The 23,015-nt window shown below is 37.0% G+C and overlaps 1 protein-coding gene across 1 annotated transcript; it reads right to left on the bottom strand.

Annotated features, from left to right (window-relative positions):
• Nucleotides 1-925: 925 nt before the first annotated feature.
• Nucleotides 926-19,538, bottom strand: LOC119570097 (ATP-dependent RNA helicase A protein-like). The gene is given in 27 exon segments (XM_037917985.1): nucleotides 926-1,114; nucleotides 1,897-2,043; nucleotides 2,216-2,314; nucleotides 2,444-2,548; nucleotides 2,673-2,827; nucleotides 2,936-3,130; nucleotides 3,373-3,549; nucleotides 4,483-4,671; nucleotides 4,786-4,988; nucleotides 5,148-5,271; nucleotides 5,550-5,799; nucleotides 6,897-7,094; nucleotides 7,331-7,364; nucleotides 7,366-7,420; nucleotides 7,423-7,461; nucleotides 7,464-7,656; nucleotides 8,127-8,324; nucleotides 8,682-8,852; nucleotides 9,148-9,374; nucleotides 10,894-10,940; nucleotides 14,280-14,395; nucleotides 14,397-14,420; nucleotides 14,531-14,716; nucleotides 14,842-15,014; nucleotides 15,756-15,848; nucleotides 19,233-19,333; nucleotides 19,521-19,538. Coding segments are annotated over 25 exon segments (3,576 nt in total). The 5' UTR covers nucleotides 15,838-15,848; nucleotides 19,233-19,333; nucleotides 19,521-19,538.
• Between the last annotated feature and the right edge of the window lie 3,477 nt (nucleotides 19,539-23,015).

Below are 23,015 nucleotides of genomic sequence, written 5' to 3'. Positions count from 1 at the left end.
ACCACCTGCAAAAAAATTTAGTCATAGGTTATATTACAGATGTAAATTAGTTTCTAAAAAAAATATATATATATATAAAAATAAAGAGGGTGTATGGACTTCAACCATTAACCCCTTGGATCCAGGTGATGTGACCATACCATCATGAAAAAATCTGGGTTGAGGGCAGATGATGTGAACATGCCATCACAGGAAACTGGCTGTGGGCCTGCTATTGTGATCTTTGTGGCTGAAGGCCAAGGTGATGGAAAAGACTCACCATAAGTGTACAAACCTATTGGGAGTTTATTTTACTTATTGGCAATTTGCATTATTCCTATCAGTGCAAGAGTGAGCAGTGATTGGAAAGAGCGCCAGCTCCATGGAGGACACCATTTCCTTACTCAACATCATATTCCTGGCACTGTGGCAATGCAGGTTGTTTTACAGAAAACTGATTACACAAAAGTAAACAAAAATTACACAAATAACAGTGTCACATGGTTTATTTTTCTTGCACCAAGTTATAGACTACCTAGGGAGATGGTTGGAGTCTGTGTGAAGAAGTAGAAGTAATAGTAGAAGATCTGGATGATGCAAATCAAATGGCAAATATGGACATTAGAAAATGGCCAAAAAGCTAATAACACTTATGCTTGCAGAGTCTTGCCATTGCGCATATGTGTTCATGTGCACCAGACCTACAAGCAGCCGCCCAGCAGAAAGGCTACTCAAACAAGGTTAATGCCCAGATTTTTGGCAATTTGATTTGATCCAATGGGTTAAATAAATATGTAATTACACTCACAGAAATCAAAAGGTAACTACATCCAATGTGCATCTCTGTATCTAAAACTATGAAAATCTTAAAGCTTTTAGTATTAAGATAACATCAAAACAAAGGTTACTATTACCATATTGTCACCATCAGGCATATCATCAGGTCTCATCCTTTTGAATGGAGAGGTCCACCCCCACTGCCACCAATGTCTTGGAGGTCTTGGGTATTGAATGCACCTCCGCTGCCAGGAAACTGTCGTGGAGGTCTAGGGGTATTAAAGCCTCCCATGCCAATCTGTTCCATATTATGACGACCAGCATTTAACCTACACAACTGTTTCACACAATTCATTATCTGCCAAGTAGAAAACAATTATCATTATCCATGAGATATTATAAAGGGTATGCAAATAAATAAAGTCAACTCTCATAAGCACACTCCTTCCTTAAAGTAAGAGTATCTTATTAGGGAAAAAGTGCTTTCTATGAAAATAAGAAAATTATATACTCAAAAGCAACTGCACTAATTATAGTCCATCAACCATCTGAATACATGTAAAGACGCCTAGATGCCAACAAGCTTACCCGACGTACCAATTGGCCAAATACATAAATGCCCGATTTCTTTCATTTATACATTTTGCGGTAGCATCACCTTCCATTTTTTTTTTTTTAAGTTAAGTTTTGGTTAATCAATAAGACCTTGCATAATAATAATAATGGCAAGTGAATACACATACTGAAAGTCAACTATTCACTCATTCAATGAGCTCATGAAATACTAATTTCACTATCAAAAGGTAAATATATAAAATTATGATCATATAATAAATATAAACAGTTTAGATATACATATTAGATCTGACCCAGGCATAATAATACATATCAGCTATTATGTGCTATTAGCTAAGCATGTTGCCATCTAAGGTGTTCCTACCTTTACAATAATGCAATTGGAGGTAGTATAATTATGCTACCAACAATGGATCATAAAGCTGAATTATTTTGATGTTTGTATAATGCTTTTACTCAAAATTAGAATGATCTCACACCTACCTTCCCTGAAAATGCTCCACAAGGAACACCATTCTAATAATACCACTACGTATTGTAATATGGAAACTTCCTTAACTTTACCTGCTCATCTTGATGTGTGGGTTCAGTGATGCCCTCTGGATTTGCCACCCCATTAATAATGAGATGCTCCACACTTGGCCTCAAAGCACAAATTCTTGCAGCAACATCAGGCTCCATGTTCAAGTTAATCCATCCGTCCAGCCGAACCTGAACAGTACAAATTTATATTAAATACTTTATATTACTGATATAAATTTCTTGCCCAGCTACATTCTAAACAACCTCCATTCATGCTATTCAGTTTCATAATCTATCAAGAACAACACCTAACAATAATATTTCTGTTACCAAATGTCAAAAGATATAAGGAAACACTTACAACACCTTCAACTGCTTCAACTCTCCGTACTCCAAACAGGATCAGATGAATTGGTGTTACCATTGTCATCTGCTTGCAGGAAACAGCACGGGTTCTTATCTAGTTTGTGAGAGAATAAATTGAATACTTGAGTTGACAATTATTTTGTTAGGCTGTAAATGTAGTCTCCACATTCCTCAACTGTCAACTTATTTTTAAATAAAAAATGAAATACTGCCCAAACCTTACCTTCTCACCAAACACAAAGAAAGGAGATGGGAAGGACGTTTCTCTGTTGTTGCAGTTGACAGAAGACTTGTGAATCAGTGCTGCTTTGGATTCTGTGGTTAGCACCTGCAGGGAAACATTCGTTAAAAATATTTATATACCATACGCCCCAAATTTTTCTTTTGTAATAAGATTTATATATATATCAATACAAAACAATACAACAGTGATACATTTAAAGAATATATACCTTCCGCTTCTCTTTATGTGCACAAACATTTGGATAGTGACCAAGGGTGAGAAGTGCAACCACCAAGTCCAATTTTGGGTCAGGGCCATAGAAGTTGTAGGACTGTGGCAGTAAACACTCTTCTGGGAATCCTGCACTTACAAGGAGCTCCTTCACTGGTTCTGAAATAATATTTACTTATAATAACCAACTGTTTTGGTCTGGCATTCTCTTGACTCAACTTTGCAATTATTCCAAGCAGTCTGAAATAAACTTGTAGTCACAAACCTTGGCTTCCCAAGTAACCCGGAGAGTTGGCATAGAGAGTCCTTTGTAGTCACAGAAGCTGATTTCAGCAGCCTCCCCTCCAATCCTGGCCTCCTCCCAGGAAGTGAAAGCACTCAGAGCTGCTATGTGATCACTGTACCTATTACCAGCAAAGGCTCTTTGGAATGGACTCAACCTCTTATGTTCTGGTGCTGTAAGAATCACATATTACACATTTTTAGTATTATTCAATTATCCTGGCTTGTACTTTTTATATTCTAATTTAATAATGGTTGCTTTCTTTTCTTACATGTCTTTTGTAGGATTTCATAACATTTAGTGTTCCGTCTTCATTTCCCTTATGCTCTACTAACACTAAAAACACCGAACTAAATCTAAAGAAAATAAATAACAGCAATAGCCATGAAAGACACGCTACCAAAGATGTACTTACGAATGATGAAGATTTCAGGGGAAGTGGAATTGTGTGCTGCAATAGTGCACATGGCATCCCCACAAAAGAATATACAGCCTAAAATCACCATCTTGCCAAGATGAGGTTCTATTGGCAGGCGAGCCAAGATTCGACCCAATGGAGTCAACTCGTCATTCACGTCCATGCACTTCATTTCTAAAAGAAGACCAGAAAAATATTATCATGGAGGTCAGTCAACTACATACTGGTTTTTAACTATCATTTAGAACGAGCCCAATTAAATGAATGCTCCCAGGGAAATGCTGTGCTATTTTTTTTTTTTTTTTTTATGTGTCTGCACATAGATGGCTCTGCTAGTGCTTAGCCACAAAGGAGATAATTAGTAGACCTTGTGACCTTACCCGATTTCACTTTTCCTTAAATTGGCTGGAAAAACATCTCTTTTACTAATGCTATGAATATCTATGGTGTTATTTTAATATAAACATAATTCCTATAATATATAAACATTCGTAGAAGCAAAATAAGATAATGTAAAATATTTTCATAAATCAAGGAAAAGGGTAAACGGGCGAGACAGCAGTACTCGTACTTGGCTCATTGGTGACTTAATACAAGTGTAGTCATCCATGTGTAAAGACAAAGTAAACTCACAGTGGGCATCGAACGAATGTACATGCCATGCCTGGCGGCACTGAGTTAATCGTGTCACTTACATTAAACCATCAACCACAGTTTCATGTACAGTCTACAGTAGTTCTTAGTTAATTTTCTTAAGCACAGATGGCTCCACAAATTAAGAAGCCACTCAGTCTTTGTTATTTTTTCCTGCCACAATAGTTAAAAATGTACGATCAGAATTATTGTTCATTATGCCCATAACATTATATATTGATAAATAAGAAAAGCGTAATAACACTAGAATACAACAACTCTCTCTCAATCAGGTGCAGCTTGAAAAATGTAGTCTAAACCACTTACGGTCCTCCTTCCACTGGTGACAACTGAGTTTAGGTCTGGACTCTGGCTGACAGTCATTCAGAGTGGGTTAAGAGATGGCTTGAATTATAACCCATTGCATGATCTTTTTAAAACAGACACTGAAAAGAGACATGACAGGATACAAACCTCTAAGTGTTACTTCAGCTTCAATGACAGCATCAATTGGTGGAGCCTGAATAGCCTTGGAAAGAAATTCTCCAATGGAACCAAGACGGAGAAGTTTGATGGAGAGAGCAACTTCATGGAGAGGAGTACGGAACATCTCAGGCGTCATGTGTTCATCTAGCTTCTTGAATCTTTCCTGTGCAGAACATATATCATGTTTGAAAGTATACCGATGGTACAATAGTTACTGTGACATTATAATAACCAAATATTCTATTACCAGTTAAAATCCTTATTCAATCAGTCAAACTCACTCTACTGCATAATGGAAGCATATTCCTGCTCGAACTCGCCCAGCTCGACCCTTTCTTTGCTCCAGGTTGGTGCGTGATGCCCAAACTGTAGCATAATTGGTCATATTGTTATGAGATGTGAAAAGCTTCATCTTAGCTTTGCAGGAATCTATCACAAACACAACATCATTGATGGTGATTGATGATTCAGCAATGTTTGTGGCAAGAAATAATCTGAAATACAGAAAATTTGAAATGAATTCTAAAAGTATGATCGAAGAGAGAGAAATAAAACTTTACTACAACTTCACATATAATAATACAAATACAAAAAAGAAGTAGCAACTACTTTGTCTATTTTTAGCTAGCAGTGAAATATAAACTACAACATAGTTAGTTGATCCATCAGGCACAGTTCCAAATACCGCCCTTGTGTCTTCTCAAGGGGAAGTTTGAGAATGTATAGGTAACACAAGTACGTCTCGTCCCACCTGAAAAGGAAAGGTTCCATTTATACCTAACAGTATATTATCTATACAACCAGTGCTGATTCTTCATTTCCTATAGGTAAATTACATCAATTTTATCAGTTTCCATTTCACAATTCACTTCGATCCTTACTTGTAAAAAAAAAAAAAAAAAAATTATATATATTGATGTATATAATATATATATATATATATATATATATATATATATATATATATATAATATTTTTTTTTTTTTTTTTTTTTTTTTTTTTTTTTTTTTGTACAGAAAAAAAAAAAAAAAAAAAAAAACTAAGTTGTAACTTACTAAATTGTGGATGTTGGGTAAGATGCCTCATAAGGGCAAAGATGAGGTTCCAGCCAGGGAGGAAAATCAGCACTGCCCCAGGCAAGTTCTGGCCCTTGATGTACTTGAGCAAGGCCTCAATCAGCTCGAAGCTCAGGTCCTTCTCATTAAGCATGGCCATGGCTTCCTTAGTGGCAGGAGAGTAGTTATCCGACGTCACAATGTTCAGGTTTTCTTCTGGCTCATCTCCAGGTAGTTCCTCATCCTTATCCTGTGGTAAGAGGTGAATTTACTTGGTATTTCTTTTCCTTTTTTTTTTCTCTCTCTTTTTTTGCGACAAACATTGAATACGTGAGCAAATGAATTCAAACCAAAGTAGCAATCTTCTAAAAACAGCCTTACAGAAACAGCTTTATGAAGATAATCATTATACAAGAAAGACCTTCCATCATAATTTATATCTTCCATTAACCCATAATTGACATGGTAGCATTCATAGAGGCCGGGGCCTCCCTGCCGGGGGCTTATATCGTCGCCCTAGCATGCGCGACCACTCATGCCAAATACCAGCATCCCATGCCGTTTCTTCGTAATACTACGAAGATATATTGTATTTTCAATTTTCATTATTTTTTACAGTCTCTACTTGCCAAACTTCCTGATAAATCGAGACTGAAGGGTATTTTTGTTGTAATATAGACTCCATAGTTGATCATTACTCGGTCTATAGTCCGAATAAAATAAGCAGTGTGTGGCATCATGGAGTTGAAATTGTCGTTTTGTTGCTTTTTTTTTTTGTTTGTTGCATAGTAAAAATGGGAAAGTGTTTAAAACCAACTTAATCACACTTGCAGTGGCAAAAAAAATAATCTTTTGCCGGGATTGTAACAAAAAAAAAAACTCATGGCATGTCCATGCATACTCTATGGCATGTGCGTACGTGCCCCCGGCAGATGATCCCGCCATGCATGGCATGTGCGTACATGCCACCCGTCGGCAATGGGTTAATACCCATACAATCCAGATGATGTGACCCTGATGTCATGGAAAAATTTAGCTTGAAGGGTAGGTGACGTGAACATGCCATGAAAAACATAGGCAGCTGTTGGTGAACTTGCTGTCGTAAGAATATGGCTGAAGGCCAGATCCAAGGGGTAACGTCTAGCACAAATTAAATCAATAAGAGAAAAATAAATTAGTAAGTGCAAAAAATTTAAGAGGATAAATAGGAATTCTGAAAAAATACTCATAATAACTAACTGATAAAATTATATAATGTCAAATCTGTTTATTATGAAAAAGGAATACACTCTAAAAGAAGATAATTGAAGTGTAGAGAATGTAATAAAAATCTTAATAGAAACCCACCTTTTTATTTTTTTTCCTTGAATCTGGTATTGGCATAAACCTAGTCATCTCAATGCAGTCCTCTAAAAAGTACTCCTGAACAGGGAAGGCTCGACCAGGAACCTCAATTACTACTGGATTCACAAAATAATTTGTGAAAAGGCTAATGTCTATGGTGGCAGACATGAGGATGATGCGGACATCTGGAAAAGCCCGCACCTAGAAAACAAGAACAGTACAAGATTACCAAGTGTACAGCCATTTACTTTATCATCTGATATTCAAGATCTTGTAATGTTTTGGAAAGATCTTGACCATTCAAATTCAATATAATTTCCTTCAAATATGTAACAGAAGAAAAAAATATGTATAATTGGAAAAAAAAAAAAAGGACTGACTGCTCTTTAAAAATCATAGAAATACCTCAAAAGCATGCACAAAGTCTGCAGCCTTACCATGTCACGAAGTACAATCAAATAAAGTCGGTATGATGTCTCGCTCATGAATTTCATCCACAATGACATGGGACACACCCCTAAGTCCTCTTCCAGTTTCCTCAATAACACTCCTACTGTGCAGAACAACACCCTCCATAAGGCCTGGGTAGCACGGACTCAAAACGAACAGAGTATCCAATGCTTTGGCCTAGCTCTTCACCACGTTCAGTTGCAATGCGGTCAGCAACCGAAACTGCAGATATACGCCGTGGTTGTGTCACCACAATATTGCAGTAAGCTCCTGAGCCAGACTGAATGTAGTCATCAAGAATGAACTGGCAAACCTGCAAAAAATAATGGTAGTTTACAGTATATGTGGGATACACTTTGTCTGTAGTCTTGCTCTGTCCATTTTGTTTAGACACAGATGGCTTTAAAAGCACTTGGTCACCAAGAAGGCAATTATTAAGCCTACCTGACCTCAACTGTTTATTCTTAGAATTTTTGGGAAAAGTTTTAATTTCTAATAATGTTATCATCATTGACACTGATTATAGTATTAATAATAACAATCATAAAAACAAACTTTTCTTCTGAAAATATAAGCAATAGGGTACGCAGATAAGTGCGGTAGACCTAGTAATAGACTCCTTGACAGGGTATGTACATATAACCCCCTTGTGTCAACAGGATAAATTCCAAATCGTTCCACATGAAATTCAAACTGCAGTCTAAATATTCACAAAATCATTAAAATAGGAAAAAAATCTCCCTTTCCTCATGTAAGTTCCACTTCCCTCTTCTCACACTATACCTGAGTAGTCTTTCCACAACCAGTGTTTCCTCTAATGATGACAATAGGATTATCATATATAGCTTCCATGATCTCTTGCTTCTTGGCATTCACAGGGAGTTGAGCACGTTGCTGGGTCATATTCTGAAGGTCCCGATCAGTCTGCAGGCGCTCCTGATGGGATCTCTGGAGGTCTGCACTAATTTGATCCAAATTCATCTGCAACAGTTTAAGGGTTTAAACTAGTTTCCACAATCTCGGAATAATAGGCTTCAAGTTTATGGTCATTGCAGAGCAACTTAACTTTTTTTTTTCTTCTTTTTTTTTTGGTAAAATTTTTTCCCATAAATAATGATTACAAATAGTAAGTACACTCTTGGATTATCAAATATACTACAACTTCCTAACGAGAGCCAGGCAGTCTATTGAATACTCTCTCTTATAAAGTATATTATATATGCAAATAAGCGTAAATATATACATGAATAACAAAATACTAATAATGTCCCCCCCCAAAAAAAAAAAACACTCTCCTCAAAAAAGTAAAACAATAAATAGATAAACAAATAGACATACTGTAGCCAGTGGACCTTCATCAATGTTGCAACCAGTCCAGGTATTCCAATTGGGCTTTGGAGGAGACCATGACACAACACCACTTGTCACTGGAGGAGCCTCACTGGCCTGAAATTCTGAAGGCTTAACATCTGGCATCAACGACTGAGGATGAGAAGGATCACTGAGGTTCTGGAATGAAATGGAAATAAAATTAAAGCCACACAACACCTACACCTCTTTTGAAATAAAATTCTGAAGGGACCCAAACAAGTTTTTGAAAACATGTAATTTCCTTTTCTACAAATAAACATGAACATATGTCATTGTGTTCATTGCCCAAGTATGTATCCCCCTCCCTTTTTTTTTCTTATGTAATATTGTGTATGTAGTAAGCAGCAAGGATATAGAATTACCATATGCTACACTGTATTTCCACATTCCTAACAGTTTTTGTACATAAAGATATGTACTGAAAGCAACTTACTGGCTGTACTGGAAACACTTCTGTAGATTTCAGCACAGCATCCATCTGAGTGACAAGTTCCGGAGACATCTGAACCTCATAAGGTGGAAGCTTCTCACTCTCTTTCTTCTTAAGAGTTCCAGAGAAAGCTTCAATCACATTCAAGTGGAACAACTGCCTGACAAGTGACAGGGCACAGCTTTTGCTTGCTGCCTGCTTATTAGACCCAGTTTCACGACCATATAGCTCTGAGGGAGGTTGTTATATTAGCTGGCATGAAAGGTGAAAATACTGTAGAAATGAAGTATATAAATATATCATTTTATAATTTAGGATCACAATTCACATGCATAAAACAGAGAAAGAGGAAAGAAGTGCTTAATGATAAAAGTAATTACTATGGTCCCTTGCCCCCTTTTCAGGCTTAATTCCCATGCAAAAATTCATGCGTCTTACAACACTTCCCTTTGTCAAAGCCGTCTAAATTAAATATAATATTAGAAATCCTCATGCTAGTATACATATTCTTCCCTATGGTATTATTATACAAGAACAATTACTTTCACTTCTTTGTATCCATATACTAAATTCACGCAGTGCTACCTCTTGGTTCCTCTGTATACATACATAACAGTTTGTGTAATAATGGCTGTAATACATCATCCAAGAAAGCAGGATCTATGGCTTTTCAATTCTTTAAAAACTTGTTAATGCCCTTTTATTAAAAAAAAAAAATAATAAATAATAAAAATAAATAAATAAATCAACTACATAGCAATTAAATTATCATGTCAAGGTAAGGTGTCTAAAATAACTAATAAACTAAATCGCAACTCCACAGGCAAACTGGCCAAGAAGCTTAGTGACACAGCATTACCTCAGCAGCCAGTTTCTTCTTTCTATTTTCTCAACTATTTCAAGTCATACATATGCTTATGGCACAGAAAATCTGGACTTTCCACTTCTGGCAGCAAACATTTTTATCAGCATTCTGAGCAAAGATGTGACTTTATGAATTTCTGTCACATCTATTGGGCAGTTTTCATAGTTATATATACAGTCCATATCTTTTTAATACTAAGCAATTAATTACTTGTGATGTCAGTGATATCAGCGATGTCCACAGTTTAAGCAAATAAATTCAGATTTGGGGTGAATTAACAACAAAAAGAAATTTACTGTACACTTGGGCTATCCTGGGAATTAACAGGTTGTAACTGTTGAAATAGATATCTATAATCTTCCTAAGTGTATGAGAGTGTTAAGCCACATCTATTTAATTACTATCATAAATGACTAGTGAGTAATTCCCAGCATTGAACCTCAAAAATTGAAATTCACTGTTTGCTTTTTTTTTTCCTTTTTTTTTCTTCTTCTTTACTAATTATTTTCCCTAGTATACAATACCATATAAGCAACCTGCTGTGTCCTATCACTTACTAAAATGGAAAAGAAAATGGCAGATAACAAAATGGCAGAAGTTGTAAAAAAGAAACTAAATGCAGCAATACAGATGATGAAAAGGAAAAGTTTGTTCTACTAGACTACCAGTAATCTGATGGAGATGTGCATTAATTTCAGTACTATACCAGATGAACAAAATTTGCCATAAGAATTTCTTAATGAATACTACCTGTATGAAAGTATACATGTATATAAAAAGGCATGTGTATATATGCATGTATGTATATGTATAAATCAACTAAAATATGCAAATCTGTGCAAACCACACCACACCAAAATGACACAAAAACATACATTACATACCTCTCCCAAGTTGCTTGACGTAAAATGACATTTGAGCTACGAAGCTCCTGTCAGGAAAGCCAGAGAGTAAAATTAAAAAATGATACACACATGGACAATCTCTAATTCCACACATCAAAAAGCATGCTTTTATGCTAGTTACTTAACAAAAGGGCAACTTAACACAAAGAATGGAGTTTTTCTCATTTCCATTTTACAGCCCACAAATTCTTAAATCTTTAGCACAGCTATGCAAACATTTTACTCTTATTCATATATGATCTCCAAGATAGTCCTAATGGCTTTAACTCCATTTTTGTGAGTAATTAAGGCTGACATTAAGCCTCTATATGTCAATCCATTTTCAAAGCTAACCTGTATTTTTTATTTACTAAATTATTAAGCTAAAGAAAAATTATTATAAGCTTGATAAAAATATCAAAATCATCTGACTCAATTTTCAAGGATGAAGGTTACAAGTTATTACAGAAATTAAATCTGAAGCATAAATTGATCTTCTAACTCTTTCATTGTACTCACTTGTATGTTTCCTGTTATATATCAAAAGAATATTTAAAGTCTAACAACACTTTTGAATAGTATTTGAATCACAAAACTATGTAAAGTATTTTTATACAAAGAAATTATTTTATTGTGTTCCAGGCCTTCATTACATCTCTTACCCAGAGAGAGAAGTTAATAATGGTTTCTTCAATTAACTAATAAAAAGGACTGAATGCTGCAGGATTCTATAGTTGTGCAATGAGAAAGTTACAATATTCATGTAACTAAAAAAGAAAAACAGAGCAAGGGGAAGAACACAAAGTTACAACCTCTGTAAGTACTTACCTTTCAAAAAGCAAACGAGAAAGTCGGTTCTTTCAGGTGTAGAGAACCATCATCTGCTGCCTGTGGGGAACACTGCTCGTGATATATAATTTATCCAGCCTCAAAATTAAGCCCCAAACATTTACAAAGCTAAACAAGAGTGCACGGTCTTTTTGTTTAAGCTTGACTGCAAACAATATCCAAGAATATTAAAGCACTTCATAAATATATTTTTTGCAAAACAAGATATCTTTATGACTTGTTTTCAAAAATAAATACAATAAAAAGATACATACTCCAAAAAACCTACATATCACACTATTCTATCTGCCACAAGTTTTTACATAGGCTGGTAAGGCAACAAGGAACAAGTCGAGCCCAGATAGCACATAACTGAGCTCAACTTCTATTCCCTTACAAATGTCTGATCACCACGAGCAGTGTCCCTCACAAGCACAGTTGTGTATTATATTCAAACCCTTTTCTTTTTCTCTCATACAGTGATGAGAGAGAAGAAAATAAAAAATACCACTGCCTTTAGAACCTGTAAACATCAAGTCAGGTTGAAAAGGCAGTACCAAAGATCTCAGAAAACCAACTGGGGCTCAATCCTTGCAGTACATATGAGCCAGATTTGCTACATAAAGCCACTACAAGGTATCCAAGTCTGGACATACTGATACCCTATCAATATGTCTCTACAAGAATACCTAAGTTTTTTTTCTTCACAACCTGTATCTATTATTCCCCCAAGACTGTCAGGGAAAAGTTAACAGCCTTTTAAGTATATTTTTGCAGACAAAAGGAAAAAATGAATATAAAACATTTGTTAATAATACCTAAAAATCTTTCCTCATCTTACTAGGACTAAAATAATAATTCATAAAAAAAAATTATATCTAACTATATTACATCTATATCTATATTACATCTATATCTATATTACATCTATATCTATATTACATCTATATCTATATTACACTATATCTATATTACATCTATATTACATTACATCTATATTACATTATATCTATATTATATCTATATTATATCTATATATCTATATTATATCTTGATATTTCTTTGGTATATGATTAGGTCTTACATCTATACTGTGAAAAAACATTCTTGGCATCACAAAAAATATAAGCTAAGCACAGCTGTAATACAATATAATTCTGGTTAAAGTATACAAAAGGACTATACAGGCTTGGGAGAAATGGCAAAGCTCCTTGGTTAAGACAGTTTGCTTCATATGATGGTCTTTGTTTCTGTGTTAAAGAGGGGTTCATTCATATGTTTGTGTAATGCTGGATAGAATATTCCCTGACCAAATCTTGGCTTTAGTTTTTCTAATTTCTACTTTCTTTTACTTTCTTAGAATGAGTTTCAACTGAATTTGCCCATATCTCCCCACCTAAAACCTCCTGGTTCACCAAGGATTCCCATAGGCTGGAGTTAGGGACTTTAGCTCTAATGAGTGTGGTCCTGTTGTAAACTTTTACCCTAATTTCTTTTTAAGCAATACTTTATCCTATTTATATGCACTGAAATATGCTAAACTGTTGCTCTATTAGTTTACTATCTCAATTTGTACAACTAATTTAACCCAAAATACTAAGTTATCAATGTAAATGGTGCCATTTACCGGGAATCCTATTCCAATGTTTATACTGTATCAATATGGTTCATCTGCACTTTAAGCTCCATTTTATCACACAAGAAGGTACTAACCTACATTATCCACTTTACTAAACTACATTACTATTAAAGATATAGCTTTTGGAATGCATTGCATTTTTTAGTAAATCTTACTATCTAACTCATTGTTAACCTAATTTAAAATTTCATTATATGGTCACTGCAGAGTGAACAAACAAAATAACTACACAAAAACTGAGAAACCTACACTTCCATGTTCATTATTTTTCAGTCTACCTGGCATGTCCATCACACATTCCATATTCCATGTCATGTTACAGGATCCAATGAATCAACAACTATTACTCACACCAAAACAACCTATTCTATCAAAACTTCTTATAGATCATGGTCACTGTCCCATTTGAATTTAGGGGTCACATTCCTAAATTCTAGATACTATTTATAAATACATATAACAGAATAATGGACAAGCATCAATCAATCAGAAAACATGTAGACACAATGTGTTATATAGTTTAGTTTATACATTACAGTGAGGTTTTACATCATACTGTTTAGGCCAAAGGATGCTTTACAAATGCCATTTAAGTAGGTGATATAACTGATCAAAATGTAAAGCCTCTTTGTTAACTTCTAAATCTACCTTCTTATGTGAATACTGAAAAATTAATACTATAAAAACACTAACTTTTTTACAAATTACTAAATATCATGCAAGAATTCAAGATACCAAAAATCAAATATAAAATTCACAACTTTAAATACTTTATGGTTGCTATGCTATTAGTCTATAAACCATAATAACCATATAAATAAGGAACCCTGTAATAGAGCAATCAATGGGAGTATACTTCGATATATATGGATAAACGTAAGACCTATCAAATACAAAAAATATAAATTCTAAATATTACCTGTTATGATCCGGTCCAACTGCACTGTACTTATAGTCAGCATTAATTTTGTTACTCTGAAGAAACATGTGTAGCCGTGATTTGGCATTCTCAATTGTCCAGTTTCCATGAATGTTTTGCCGTAAGGTCAACATCTTCAGCCTAAAAACAAATAAAGAACTGGTATTCTATGCAATATTTTTAACAAAAGACTAATCAATATATCAAGAAAATTAAAAATTGCTTTAGAAGAAAGGCACTCCATGTCTCACATCTTCTACTTTCTTCCTTTCTTCCACTCGCTCCATGTAGGTCATTGGTCGGCCACCCTGCTGAATTGGGCGGTACACATTGCCTTCATCCCGAAGGCCTGGAACAGGTGCCATAGGCATAGAAGGCTGGAATCCACCCTCCCCAAGTAGTCCTCCACTGCCATCTCCCCCAGCATTATCTGTGCCCTGGTCAGAGATGAAAATTGACAATTACATATCGAAGTATCCTATTCCTATTGCAAGAATATAAAAAATTAAGCAAACCTTGCCTTTACAGATGGGAATTGTACTAACAAATGAGGAATTCTTACATGTAAATCAGGAACTTCACTCTCATTCACTTCTCCTTGCCGGATGAGGAACTGGACAAAGTCCTTTGCTGCATTGGCTTGTGCATCTTTCTTGTTGGTTGAGTTCCCAACACCAACATAATTGTAGTTGCCGACTCGCACCTCACACAGAAATCTCTGACGATGCTTTGGCCCTAAAATATCAATAATTTTTAGATCTCAGCACTCTCATTACATACAAGTATATTTATTTATTTAATAAAAGTTAGTCTTCTACTTGTATCTTCATTATCAATTGCCTCTCTCCCTATGAAGAATACTATTACTGAGAAGGTGCCTACAAAACACAAACAAAAGATGATAAAAAAGTCTTCTGAAAGCACAGGAATGTATTCCCCCATCCTACTTCCAAGTGGCTGCTCCACAGGTCCTTTTAACACATTCAACTTTGTATTCAGCCTCACACTTGTTCTTGGGGTTGTTTACCAGATACTTTTTATATTTCCAATGTTAAATAATATAAGAATAATTCTAAACAAAAGCATTTTTGAGGGCGGAATAGGGGATAGGAGTCAAAATGGTTTCTTCCAAACAGCTCTTCCAGTTTCAGTTTTAGAATTTTGACCAAAATCTTTTCCCCTAACCATCAACATATTAAGAATATGCTATACTAAAGTATGAATAAGGGAAAAAGCCAAAGGAAATTCCATTATTAAGTACTTAAGTATTTCCGAGTAAGTTGGTTGGTAAAATTACTAGAAAAAAAAACAATCAAATTATTCTTTTTCATATCTGACTCATCAACTGCCACTATGTAACCCAATGTTTATGAACAGAAGCCTTACTGCAGACAAAAAAATAAATAAAATAAATAAATTTTACCACACAAGAAGACCACTTCCAGAATATTCTGAAATAAGTTTACTTGCACTAACCTGAATTTCTGACTTCATAGTTGGGTGTGACCTTCTTTTTCCCACAGAAGGCATATAACCATGACTTCACATTTTCTGCCATATTCCTTGTGCCTGTATATAGAGAAAAAGAAAATATATATATACATACTTATTTTCATTACCTTCATCCAGATAATACATGATCCTTAACCTAATACATACTTCACATCATGATTGAACTAGTGGTAGTTCTGGATGATGGGTTTTCCCATCATGTTTGACTTGGGCACAGCTATGGAGGATGGATCATTTACATCATGTTACTATGATGCATGTATTCTGTCCTGTTCTTTATAAGGACCCTCATGCCCACAAGTCACATGCCCTTAGGCATTGCCTGAGAGAGAACAGGATGTGTTAGGCTCTCTAGTTGGCTAAGAGGGGCAATATCTCACACATAAATCACTGGCTTGCTAACCCAGGAAGATATCAGTAACCCTGGGGAGGCAAAGCCCCCCACCAACCCTAACCCCGGGCCATGGCCCAAGGATACACAGTCACAGCAATTTAGGAGTGTTAAATAGAGACCAAGTTGGGATTTGGTCTCTGGTGAAAGTGTCTGCACTGTAAAGATTTACCATAACCTACACTAGTTTATCAAATACACATTGTATTTGATGCATGAATATTATTCTTAACCCATTGCCGACGGGTGGCATGTACGCACATGCCATGGTATGGCGGGACCATCTGCCGGGGGCACATACGCACATGCCATAGAGTATGTATGGACATGCCATGAGTTTTTTTTTGTTACAATCACGGCAAAAGATTATTTTTTTGCCACTGAAAGTGTGATTAAGTCAGTTTTAACACTTTCTCATTTTTACCATGCAAAAAAAAAAAAAGCAACAAACCGACGATTTCAACTCCATGATGCCGCACACTGCTCATCTTATTCGGACTATAGACCGAATAATGATCAATTATGGAGTCTATATAACAACAAAAATACCCTTCAGTCTCGATTATCAGGAAGTTTGGCAAGTAGAGACTGTAAAAAATAATGAAAACTGAAAATACAACATATCTTTGTAGTATTACAAGAAACGGCATGGGATGCTGGTATTTGGCAAGAGTGGTCACACATGATCGGGCGACTATATAAGCCCCTGGCAGCAAGGCCCAGGCCACTATGAATACTACCCATCGGAAAAGGGTTAAATCAGGAAAGGTTTCCACTAACCTGAAACTCTTAACTTCATAGGTGGGCATGCCTACACTAATATAAAAAAATAAACTATATAAGTATAAGCATAGAAACTTAAATTAACCTTTCTTCAATACCTCTGTGATAGACCCCTAACAAACGGTCTTTATCATCAATTTAATTTGTCTGCCTAATTATACATACCATGCCTGAGTCTGCTGGCAAGGCACACCTGTAAAGGCAGGGGGAGGACCCTCTGAAACCCTTGATCTTGGCTCCTAACAGTACACATTGTAACAATATTCGTTACAACTGGAAACCTCTAAGTCTGGAGCCATATTTCATAATATTAAAATAAGCTAGTTATAACAAAAAGAATTCCAAACATGCATTAAAATTCTGTCTAACACAATACCAGAAATAAGAATGTGTACACAAACATGCATTATCAGAAGTGAAATTCATATGATGGAAAAAAAATAAAGTAGTACACATCAAAAATAGAACTGATGTGAGACTCGAACTCCTACAGTGAATCTAGTTTGCAATACTAATTAGGTGGAATTGTGGTAGTGTGACAGGTTAAATAAACTGTCATACTGTCATGACAATGAGATTTTCACACACAAGTCAGAATACCTTAATTAGTTTAATGTGGTAAAAATGAATTAGTTCATTTTCCGTGCAAACCTTTGTTTTTTGTGTCAGCAACCCCATTTTTGTTACAGGCTTTAGTTGATATTCATGCAGGGAATGTAGATGAAAAGTGCCTTCAGATATTATATATATATATCATATGACAGTTAATCTTTACAGTATGGATGCACTAAGCTATGGCAATGATGATGCTATCCTTGTAGAGGGCAAAATGTTGAAGTTGTTGGTACAAGAAATAATCTATAGACAATTAACCCAGTGCTGACAGGCATGGCACAGCTCAGGCAGTGGCCAAAGGGCTTCCCAGTCTTGGCAATTTAGACTGTTTAATAAATTCTGTGATGTGGAGTTGGGTCTTAGTCTCCAGTGAGTGCATCCATAGTATAAAGAATTACCCAGATGACTTCCATATACTGTTAGTCGTTCAAGTAAAATTGCAATACACTGAAACTGTCTTACATTTAACTAAAATAAAAGTGAAACACTTATGGTTCCACCTATTTTCTTTAATATTATTTCAATAACCAGGGAAAAGTTAAGGCAAATCTAGAATTGTTTGTTAACCCAGTTACAACATGTAATGTCTAATCATGTCACTGAAAACAATTTTTTGAAAACAAAGGACATCCAATCACATCATGCTCCAAGTTGTGCATTACACAGTTCTCTGGCTGTGGTCAAGGAGGTGAGACAGCCAAAGGTAGGCTTAAAGCTTTCTTCTTTGGCCATGAGTAACGAGCCAGGTAAATATACACCTCTGAGTTTTTTATGCACCACATAAATTCTAACAAAATTAGACTTCATACGGTTCTTAATTTTACTGAGAGCAACACTCAAAGATAAGAGGGAAATGGACCCTGCCATCTATTGAGCATAAAAAATAGTAATAAATAACACAGGTACAGCAGCTAATATTCACCACAAAATGACAATATATAGTTGCTGCACATCACCACTCAACACGATCACAGCCAGAGTTCTTAATGTTGATTTTAGTAAGTTGGCAAGAAGTGCTAATAAAGGGGGGTAGAGGGGGGCTTATCCACTGTCTAAAGAAGAAATAACAGGTAGGAATGGTTTGGTTTGGAATTTGGGATTGCATGATACCCAGGTTTTGGGACCGTCTCTGGAGGATGCATCTCTCTTGGTAATAAATACCCTTCATTGAAAGGGTATTGTTAAGTAAGGGCCAGTTCAACCCTCATTTTATCAAAATATCCAAAATAAGCAGAAGCCAAATCATCCCTTGCATCCAAATAAACAGGTAATACCAGCGTCAAAAAGAAAAAAAAATGCTGGGAAAAAATTAAGAATGCTTGCATCAATCACTGCTTGGCAGGAGTACACATACCTTCTATAACTAGTGTATTAATACTGAGGTACAGTTGGTTTTCCTCGAACAGGAATAACTTCAGAACCAATCAAATCCCATAATTACAGCATGAAAGCGAGATAATGATAATACAAATTGAAAAGCCAAACAAACAATCGGCAAACTAACCGCCATTCAACAGGACTCACGTGTTATCTAAACTGAAAGATTATTCTAAACAATTAAGTAATTCAGTTCCAACTACCTTCTACCAGAACAAGCATGAGGAAAGAATGAAAATACAGACTAAGAGGACGCGTAAAAAGGCAAAACAAACCTGAAGTTAGACGCCGCAGAACCCACCGCGTCTACAGCCTTCGACCCCGTGGACAAGACGTGATGCGCTGCGCCGCCTCTACGACGCCGGCCAGTCGTGTACTAGAAACAACAACGGGATGAACGCTACAAAACATAAACCATATATTCTTATGAATATTAAAACATGTCCAAATAAACGCATACAATAAATATTTTTATTATATTTTATCGTGCATAATCTCAACGACAGGGTCGTCAATTTTTTTTTTTTTTTTTAAGCACAATCCAGTTTGATTTTCTACACTACCTTCACTATCCAGTGGTGTCCATTCTATCGAGCCTTTCTTTCAACCCCGATGTCAGTTCATATTTGTGTGTGTGTGTGTGTGTGTTGTGTGTGTGTGTGTGTGTGTGTGTGTGTGTGTGTGTGTGTGTGTGTGTGTGTTGTGTGCGCGCGCGTGTGTGCGTATGTTCTTGTTGCGCGTGTGCGCGCGTGTGCGTGTGTGCCCGTGTGTGTTTCTTATCTAGTTCAATACGGAGAAGAGCTAAGCTCAGATGGTCCCATCTGTTATATTTGAATTATCATATAACTTTATAATTGATGTACATTTTTGGCACGAACAACGTTATTTGAAAGATTGTTACGTGTTTCAATATTTCTGTTGTGGAATTGAACTTCTTGACATCTTTCTCGCCTCTTTTACTACATCAATTTGCTGTGTCCTCTCGTCTCTCTTGTGTTCAAAATTAAAATCATTTCTATCTAACTTCGCCTTCCTGTTATATAGTTGAACATCATTATCATGTCACCTCTTTTTTCTACTTTCTTCCAAAGTAGTCAGACCTATTTTCTGTAGTCTTTCTTCATAGCTCGTATTTCTTAGAGTAGATGCCCATCTTGTGGCTGCTCTTTAAACTCTTTCAAAGTTATCTATATCCTTTTTTTTAAGTATGGACTCCATACCACTGCACTATACTCAAGACTAGGTCTTATGATGACTGTAATGACTTTTTTTTTTACTGTGTCTTCGTCCACTTACACGATTGCCCTCTTCATGCTGGCCATCAGCCCTAGTGTTTTATGAACCCTTTCATTTGTATGATCATTGGCATAGGTTCCAGCTCAATTTTATTCCAAGGTCTTTTTTCTTTATCTTCTTGGTTAATATTACGTCTCCTACTTGTATTTCCCCGAACCTGACTACATGGCATTTATTGGTGTTAAATTCCATTTTCATTTTATAACTCCAAATTAATAAGTTCACGATGTCACTTTGGAGGTATTGGCATGAGATACCGTCTTTTTTCCTTTTTTGCAGTTTGCGGCGTCAGTAAACATACAGATAACTACCTTGGGTTATGTTGACCCTAAATTATTATGAAAATAGCTAACATAATCGGCGCCAAGATCGATCCTTGAGGTATTCCGCTATTACTCGTCGCCATGTAGAGTGCTTCCCTCTAATTTACGGTCTCATCTGTCTTTCATGAAGAAAATCTTACATCCATTCAAGGAGGGTGCCTTCACTCCACCTAGGCTTCTAATTTTATAATAGTCTTTTATTTAGACACCGTATCAAATGCCTTTTTAAAAACAAAGATACCCCAAACCCCAGCCCTCCCTTTCTTGTAATATTTTTAAACTCTATCACAGATAAGGAGATTGCTACGCATGACCTCCTTTCCTTAAAACCAAAATTGTTTATTTGATATCATATCGTGTTTTTTCAAGTACTTTAATCCACTGTTTTTCCCCTTACTTTTCTAACAGTTGCATACTACACATTAACTAAACTGGTTAACTAGAGCATTTGTTTGTCGCCCTTCCCGTATAAAGATGTATCATTTGCAAGTGTCTAGTCTTTTGGTAGTTTTCCTTGTCTCACTGAATATTGGAATATTAACAATAACGGAGTTTTATAATCCTTCGGCACATTCCCCCAGAACCCAGTTAGATATCTCTCTGCTTGAGTCTTGTCTAAACCTTTTAGTAGGTATTTTATTTCATTCTTTCGAATGTGATATTTCGATATTCTGGTTTTTCGTTTTGGGACGGTACTTGCCCATTTCAAAGTATGGGTCCTGAACAAAAATTGACTGAAATTTCTTAAAGGGTTCACATATTTCCTCTTCCTATTATAACGATGTTTTTGTAATTTGATCTCTTTTAGTCTTACTATTTATGTAGATAAAGAAGAGCTTTGTTTATTTGTACATTTTTGATTGTATCTTTTTCAAAGGTCTAATTTTGCCTCCCTCATGGTTTGAGTATTGCTACGCCAGTGGTCTTTGTCTCTGTGCGAAACATGTGTAAACTGAAAAGGATGACCTGGGCATGTGTTAACATGAAGGGACCTGGGCAACATGACGCAACTGGCTGTGAGGGAGGAGCGGGGGAAACAAGCCAGAGAGAGGAGTTGGGTGCTGCCCCTGTGAAGACCCCCCCTTTGTGACCTGATATATTTTTGTGTTCCTGTTATAAGCTGTATTGTGCAGTGTGACATGCTGTTTTCCCCCTGTATTGTGCCTGTAGAAAAGTGTACAGGTAAATAACTTGTGTAAATAAAAGGAAAGACTGTCATTTTGTGTTTATTTCGTGCCCTTCCTCTCCAGGTGGCGTTTCCTCTGGTTCTGGGGACCCCTGTGGTGCTCGGTGCCTCTTGGAGCTGTTCAGTGTTCACGACCCTGTGGATAGCACGTCGTCTGCCTAGCCTGCCTTTTTGGTAGCAGAGAGACGAGGCGGTCAGCGTAAAAAATGGTGTCAGAGTGGGAATTTGTGATTTTGATCAGTGAGCGCGGGATTTAATCATTCGTCCAAAGATGGCGGCAGCCATGAGGGAAAGGAGGTTATGACTGAGGCAGGCACGAGTGAGGTGAAGCCGAGCCAGATGGACCTGATCATGCCATGCTGGCCAGTATGAGGAGGAAATGGCACAAAAGGCAGAAGAGCAGGCACAGAGGGCACGCGAGCAGGCGCACCATCTCGTCAAGATGCAGGCAAGGAAGGCAGAGGAACAGTTCTCCCAACTTGTTGAGGTGCTACAGAGCAATCCTTGCATCTGTGAAGATGGAAACTCAGCAGTACACCGATAAGGCCTGCAACGCGTGAAGAGTGAACTGATGGAGGAGGTGCAGACTCTGAGGGCGGGGGTTCGGGCCTGAGGGGGGAAAGGAAGGTGGAAAGGCGGCGTCACGAGGTAGAAAATTTTTGCAAGCAGAGAAGGCAGACGAGGTTCTGGGAACAGATCCCAGAGTGTCAGATTTAATGGGGTCTGCCTGGGGTCCTGCAGGAAACCCCCGGGCCTCGCAGCATTGTGTCGGAGCCAGTGGTCGCTGCAGAAGGCTGGGGACCATCGGAACCGCTCCTTGGGTATAGGTGGCGGAAAACTCGGACCCGGTCAACCCGCCTCGTTGCCTCCCCTCACCCCTTCCTCCCCCCCAGGTGTGTTAGTTTACGGTACCGCGTTCTCCACCCTGCAGCCCCCGGCCTCCAGACATTCTGTGAAGCGTAAGCCAGCTGAGTACGACGGGAAGGTGGCCTGGGAGGCATATTTGCCCAATTTGAAATGCTGGCATTAGCCAGGGCTGGAGCCAGGAAGAGAAGCCCTGCCAGCTTGGTAACAGCACAAAGGCCCCGCGAGTGGAAGTGTTGGGGCATTGCTGGCATCCCAACATGCCTCTTACACCAGCGTGGCGGAGGCTTGAAACGCGTTTCGGGCACCCCCCAACCAGGCGAGGTTATCGGCCCGCTGAAGAAGCGGACTCGTGAGCGTGGCGAGACACTGTCCCATCTGGCGCAGGA

The sequence above is a fragment of the Penaeus monodon genome, unplaced genomic scaffold (genome assembly GCF_015228065.2).
Source record: "Penaeus monodon isolate SGIC_2016 unplaced genomic scaffold, NSTDA_Pmon_1 PmonScaffold_2180, whole genome shotgun sequence".
Taxonomy (NCBI): domain Eukaryota; kingdom Metazoa; phylum Arthropoda; class Malacostraca; order Decapoda; family Penaeidae; genus Penaeus; species Penaeus monodon.
This window is presented reverse-complemented; position numbering and strand designations above follow the sequence as displayed.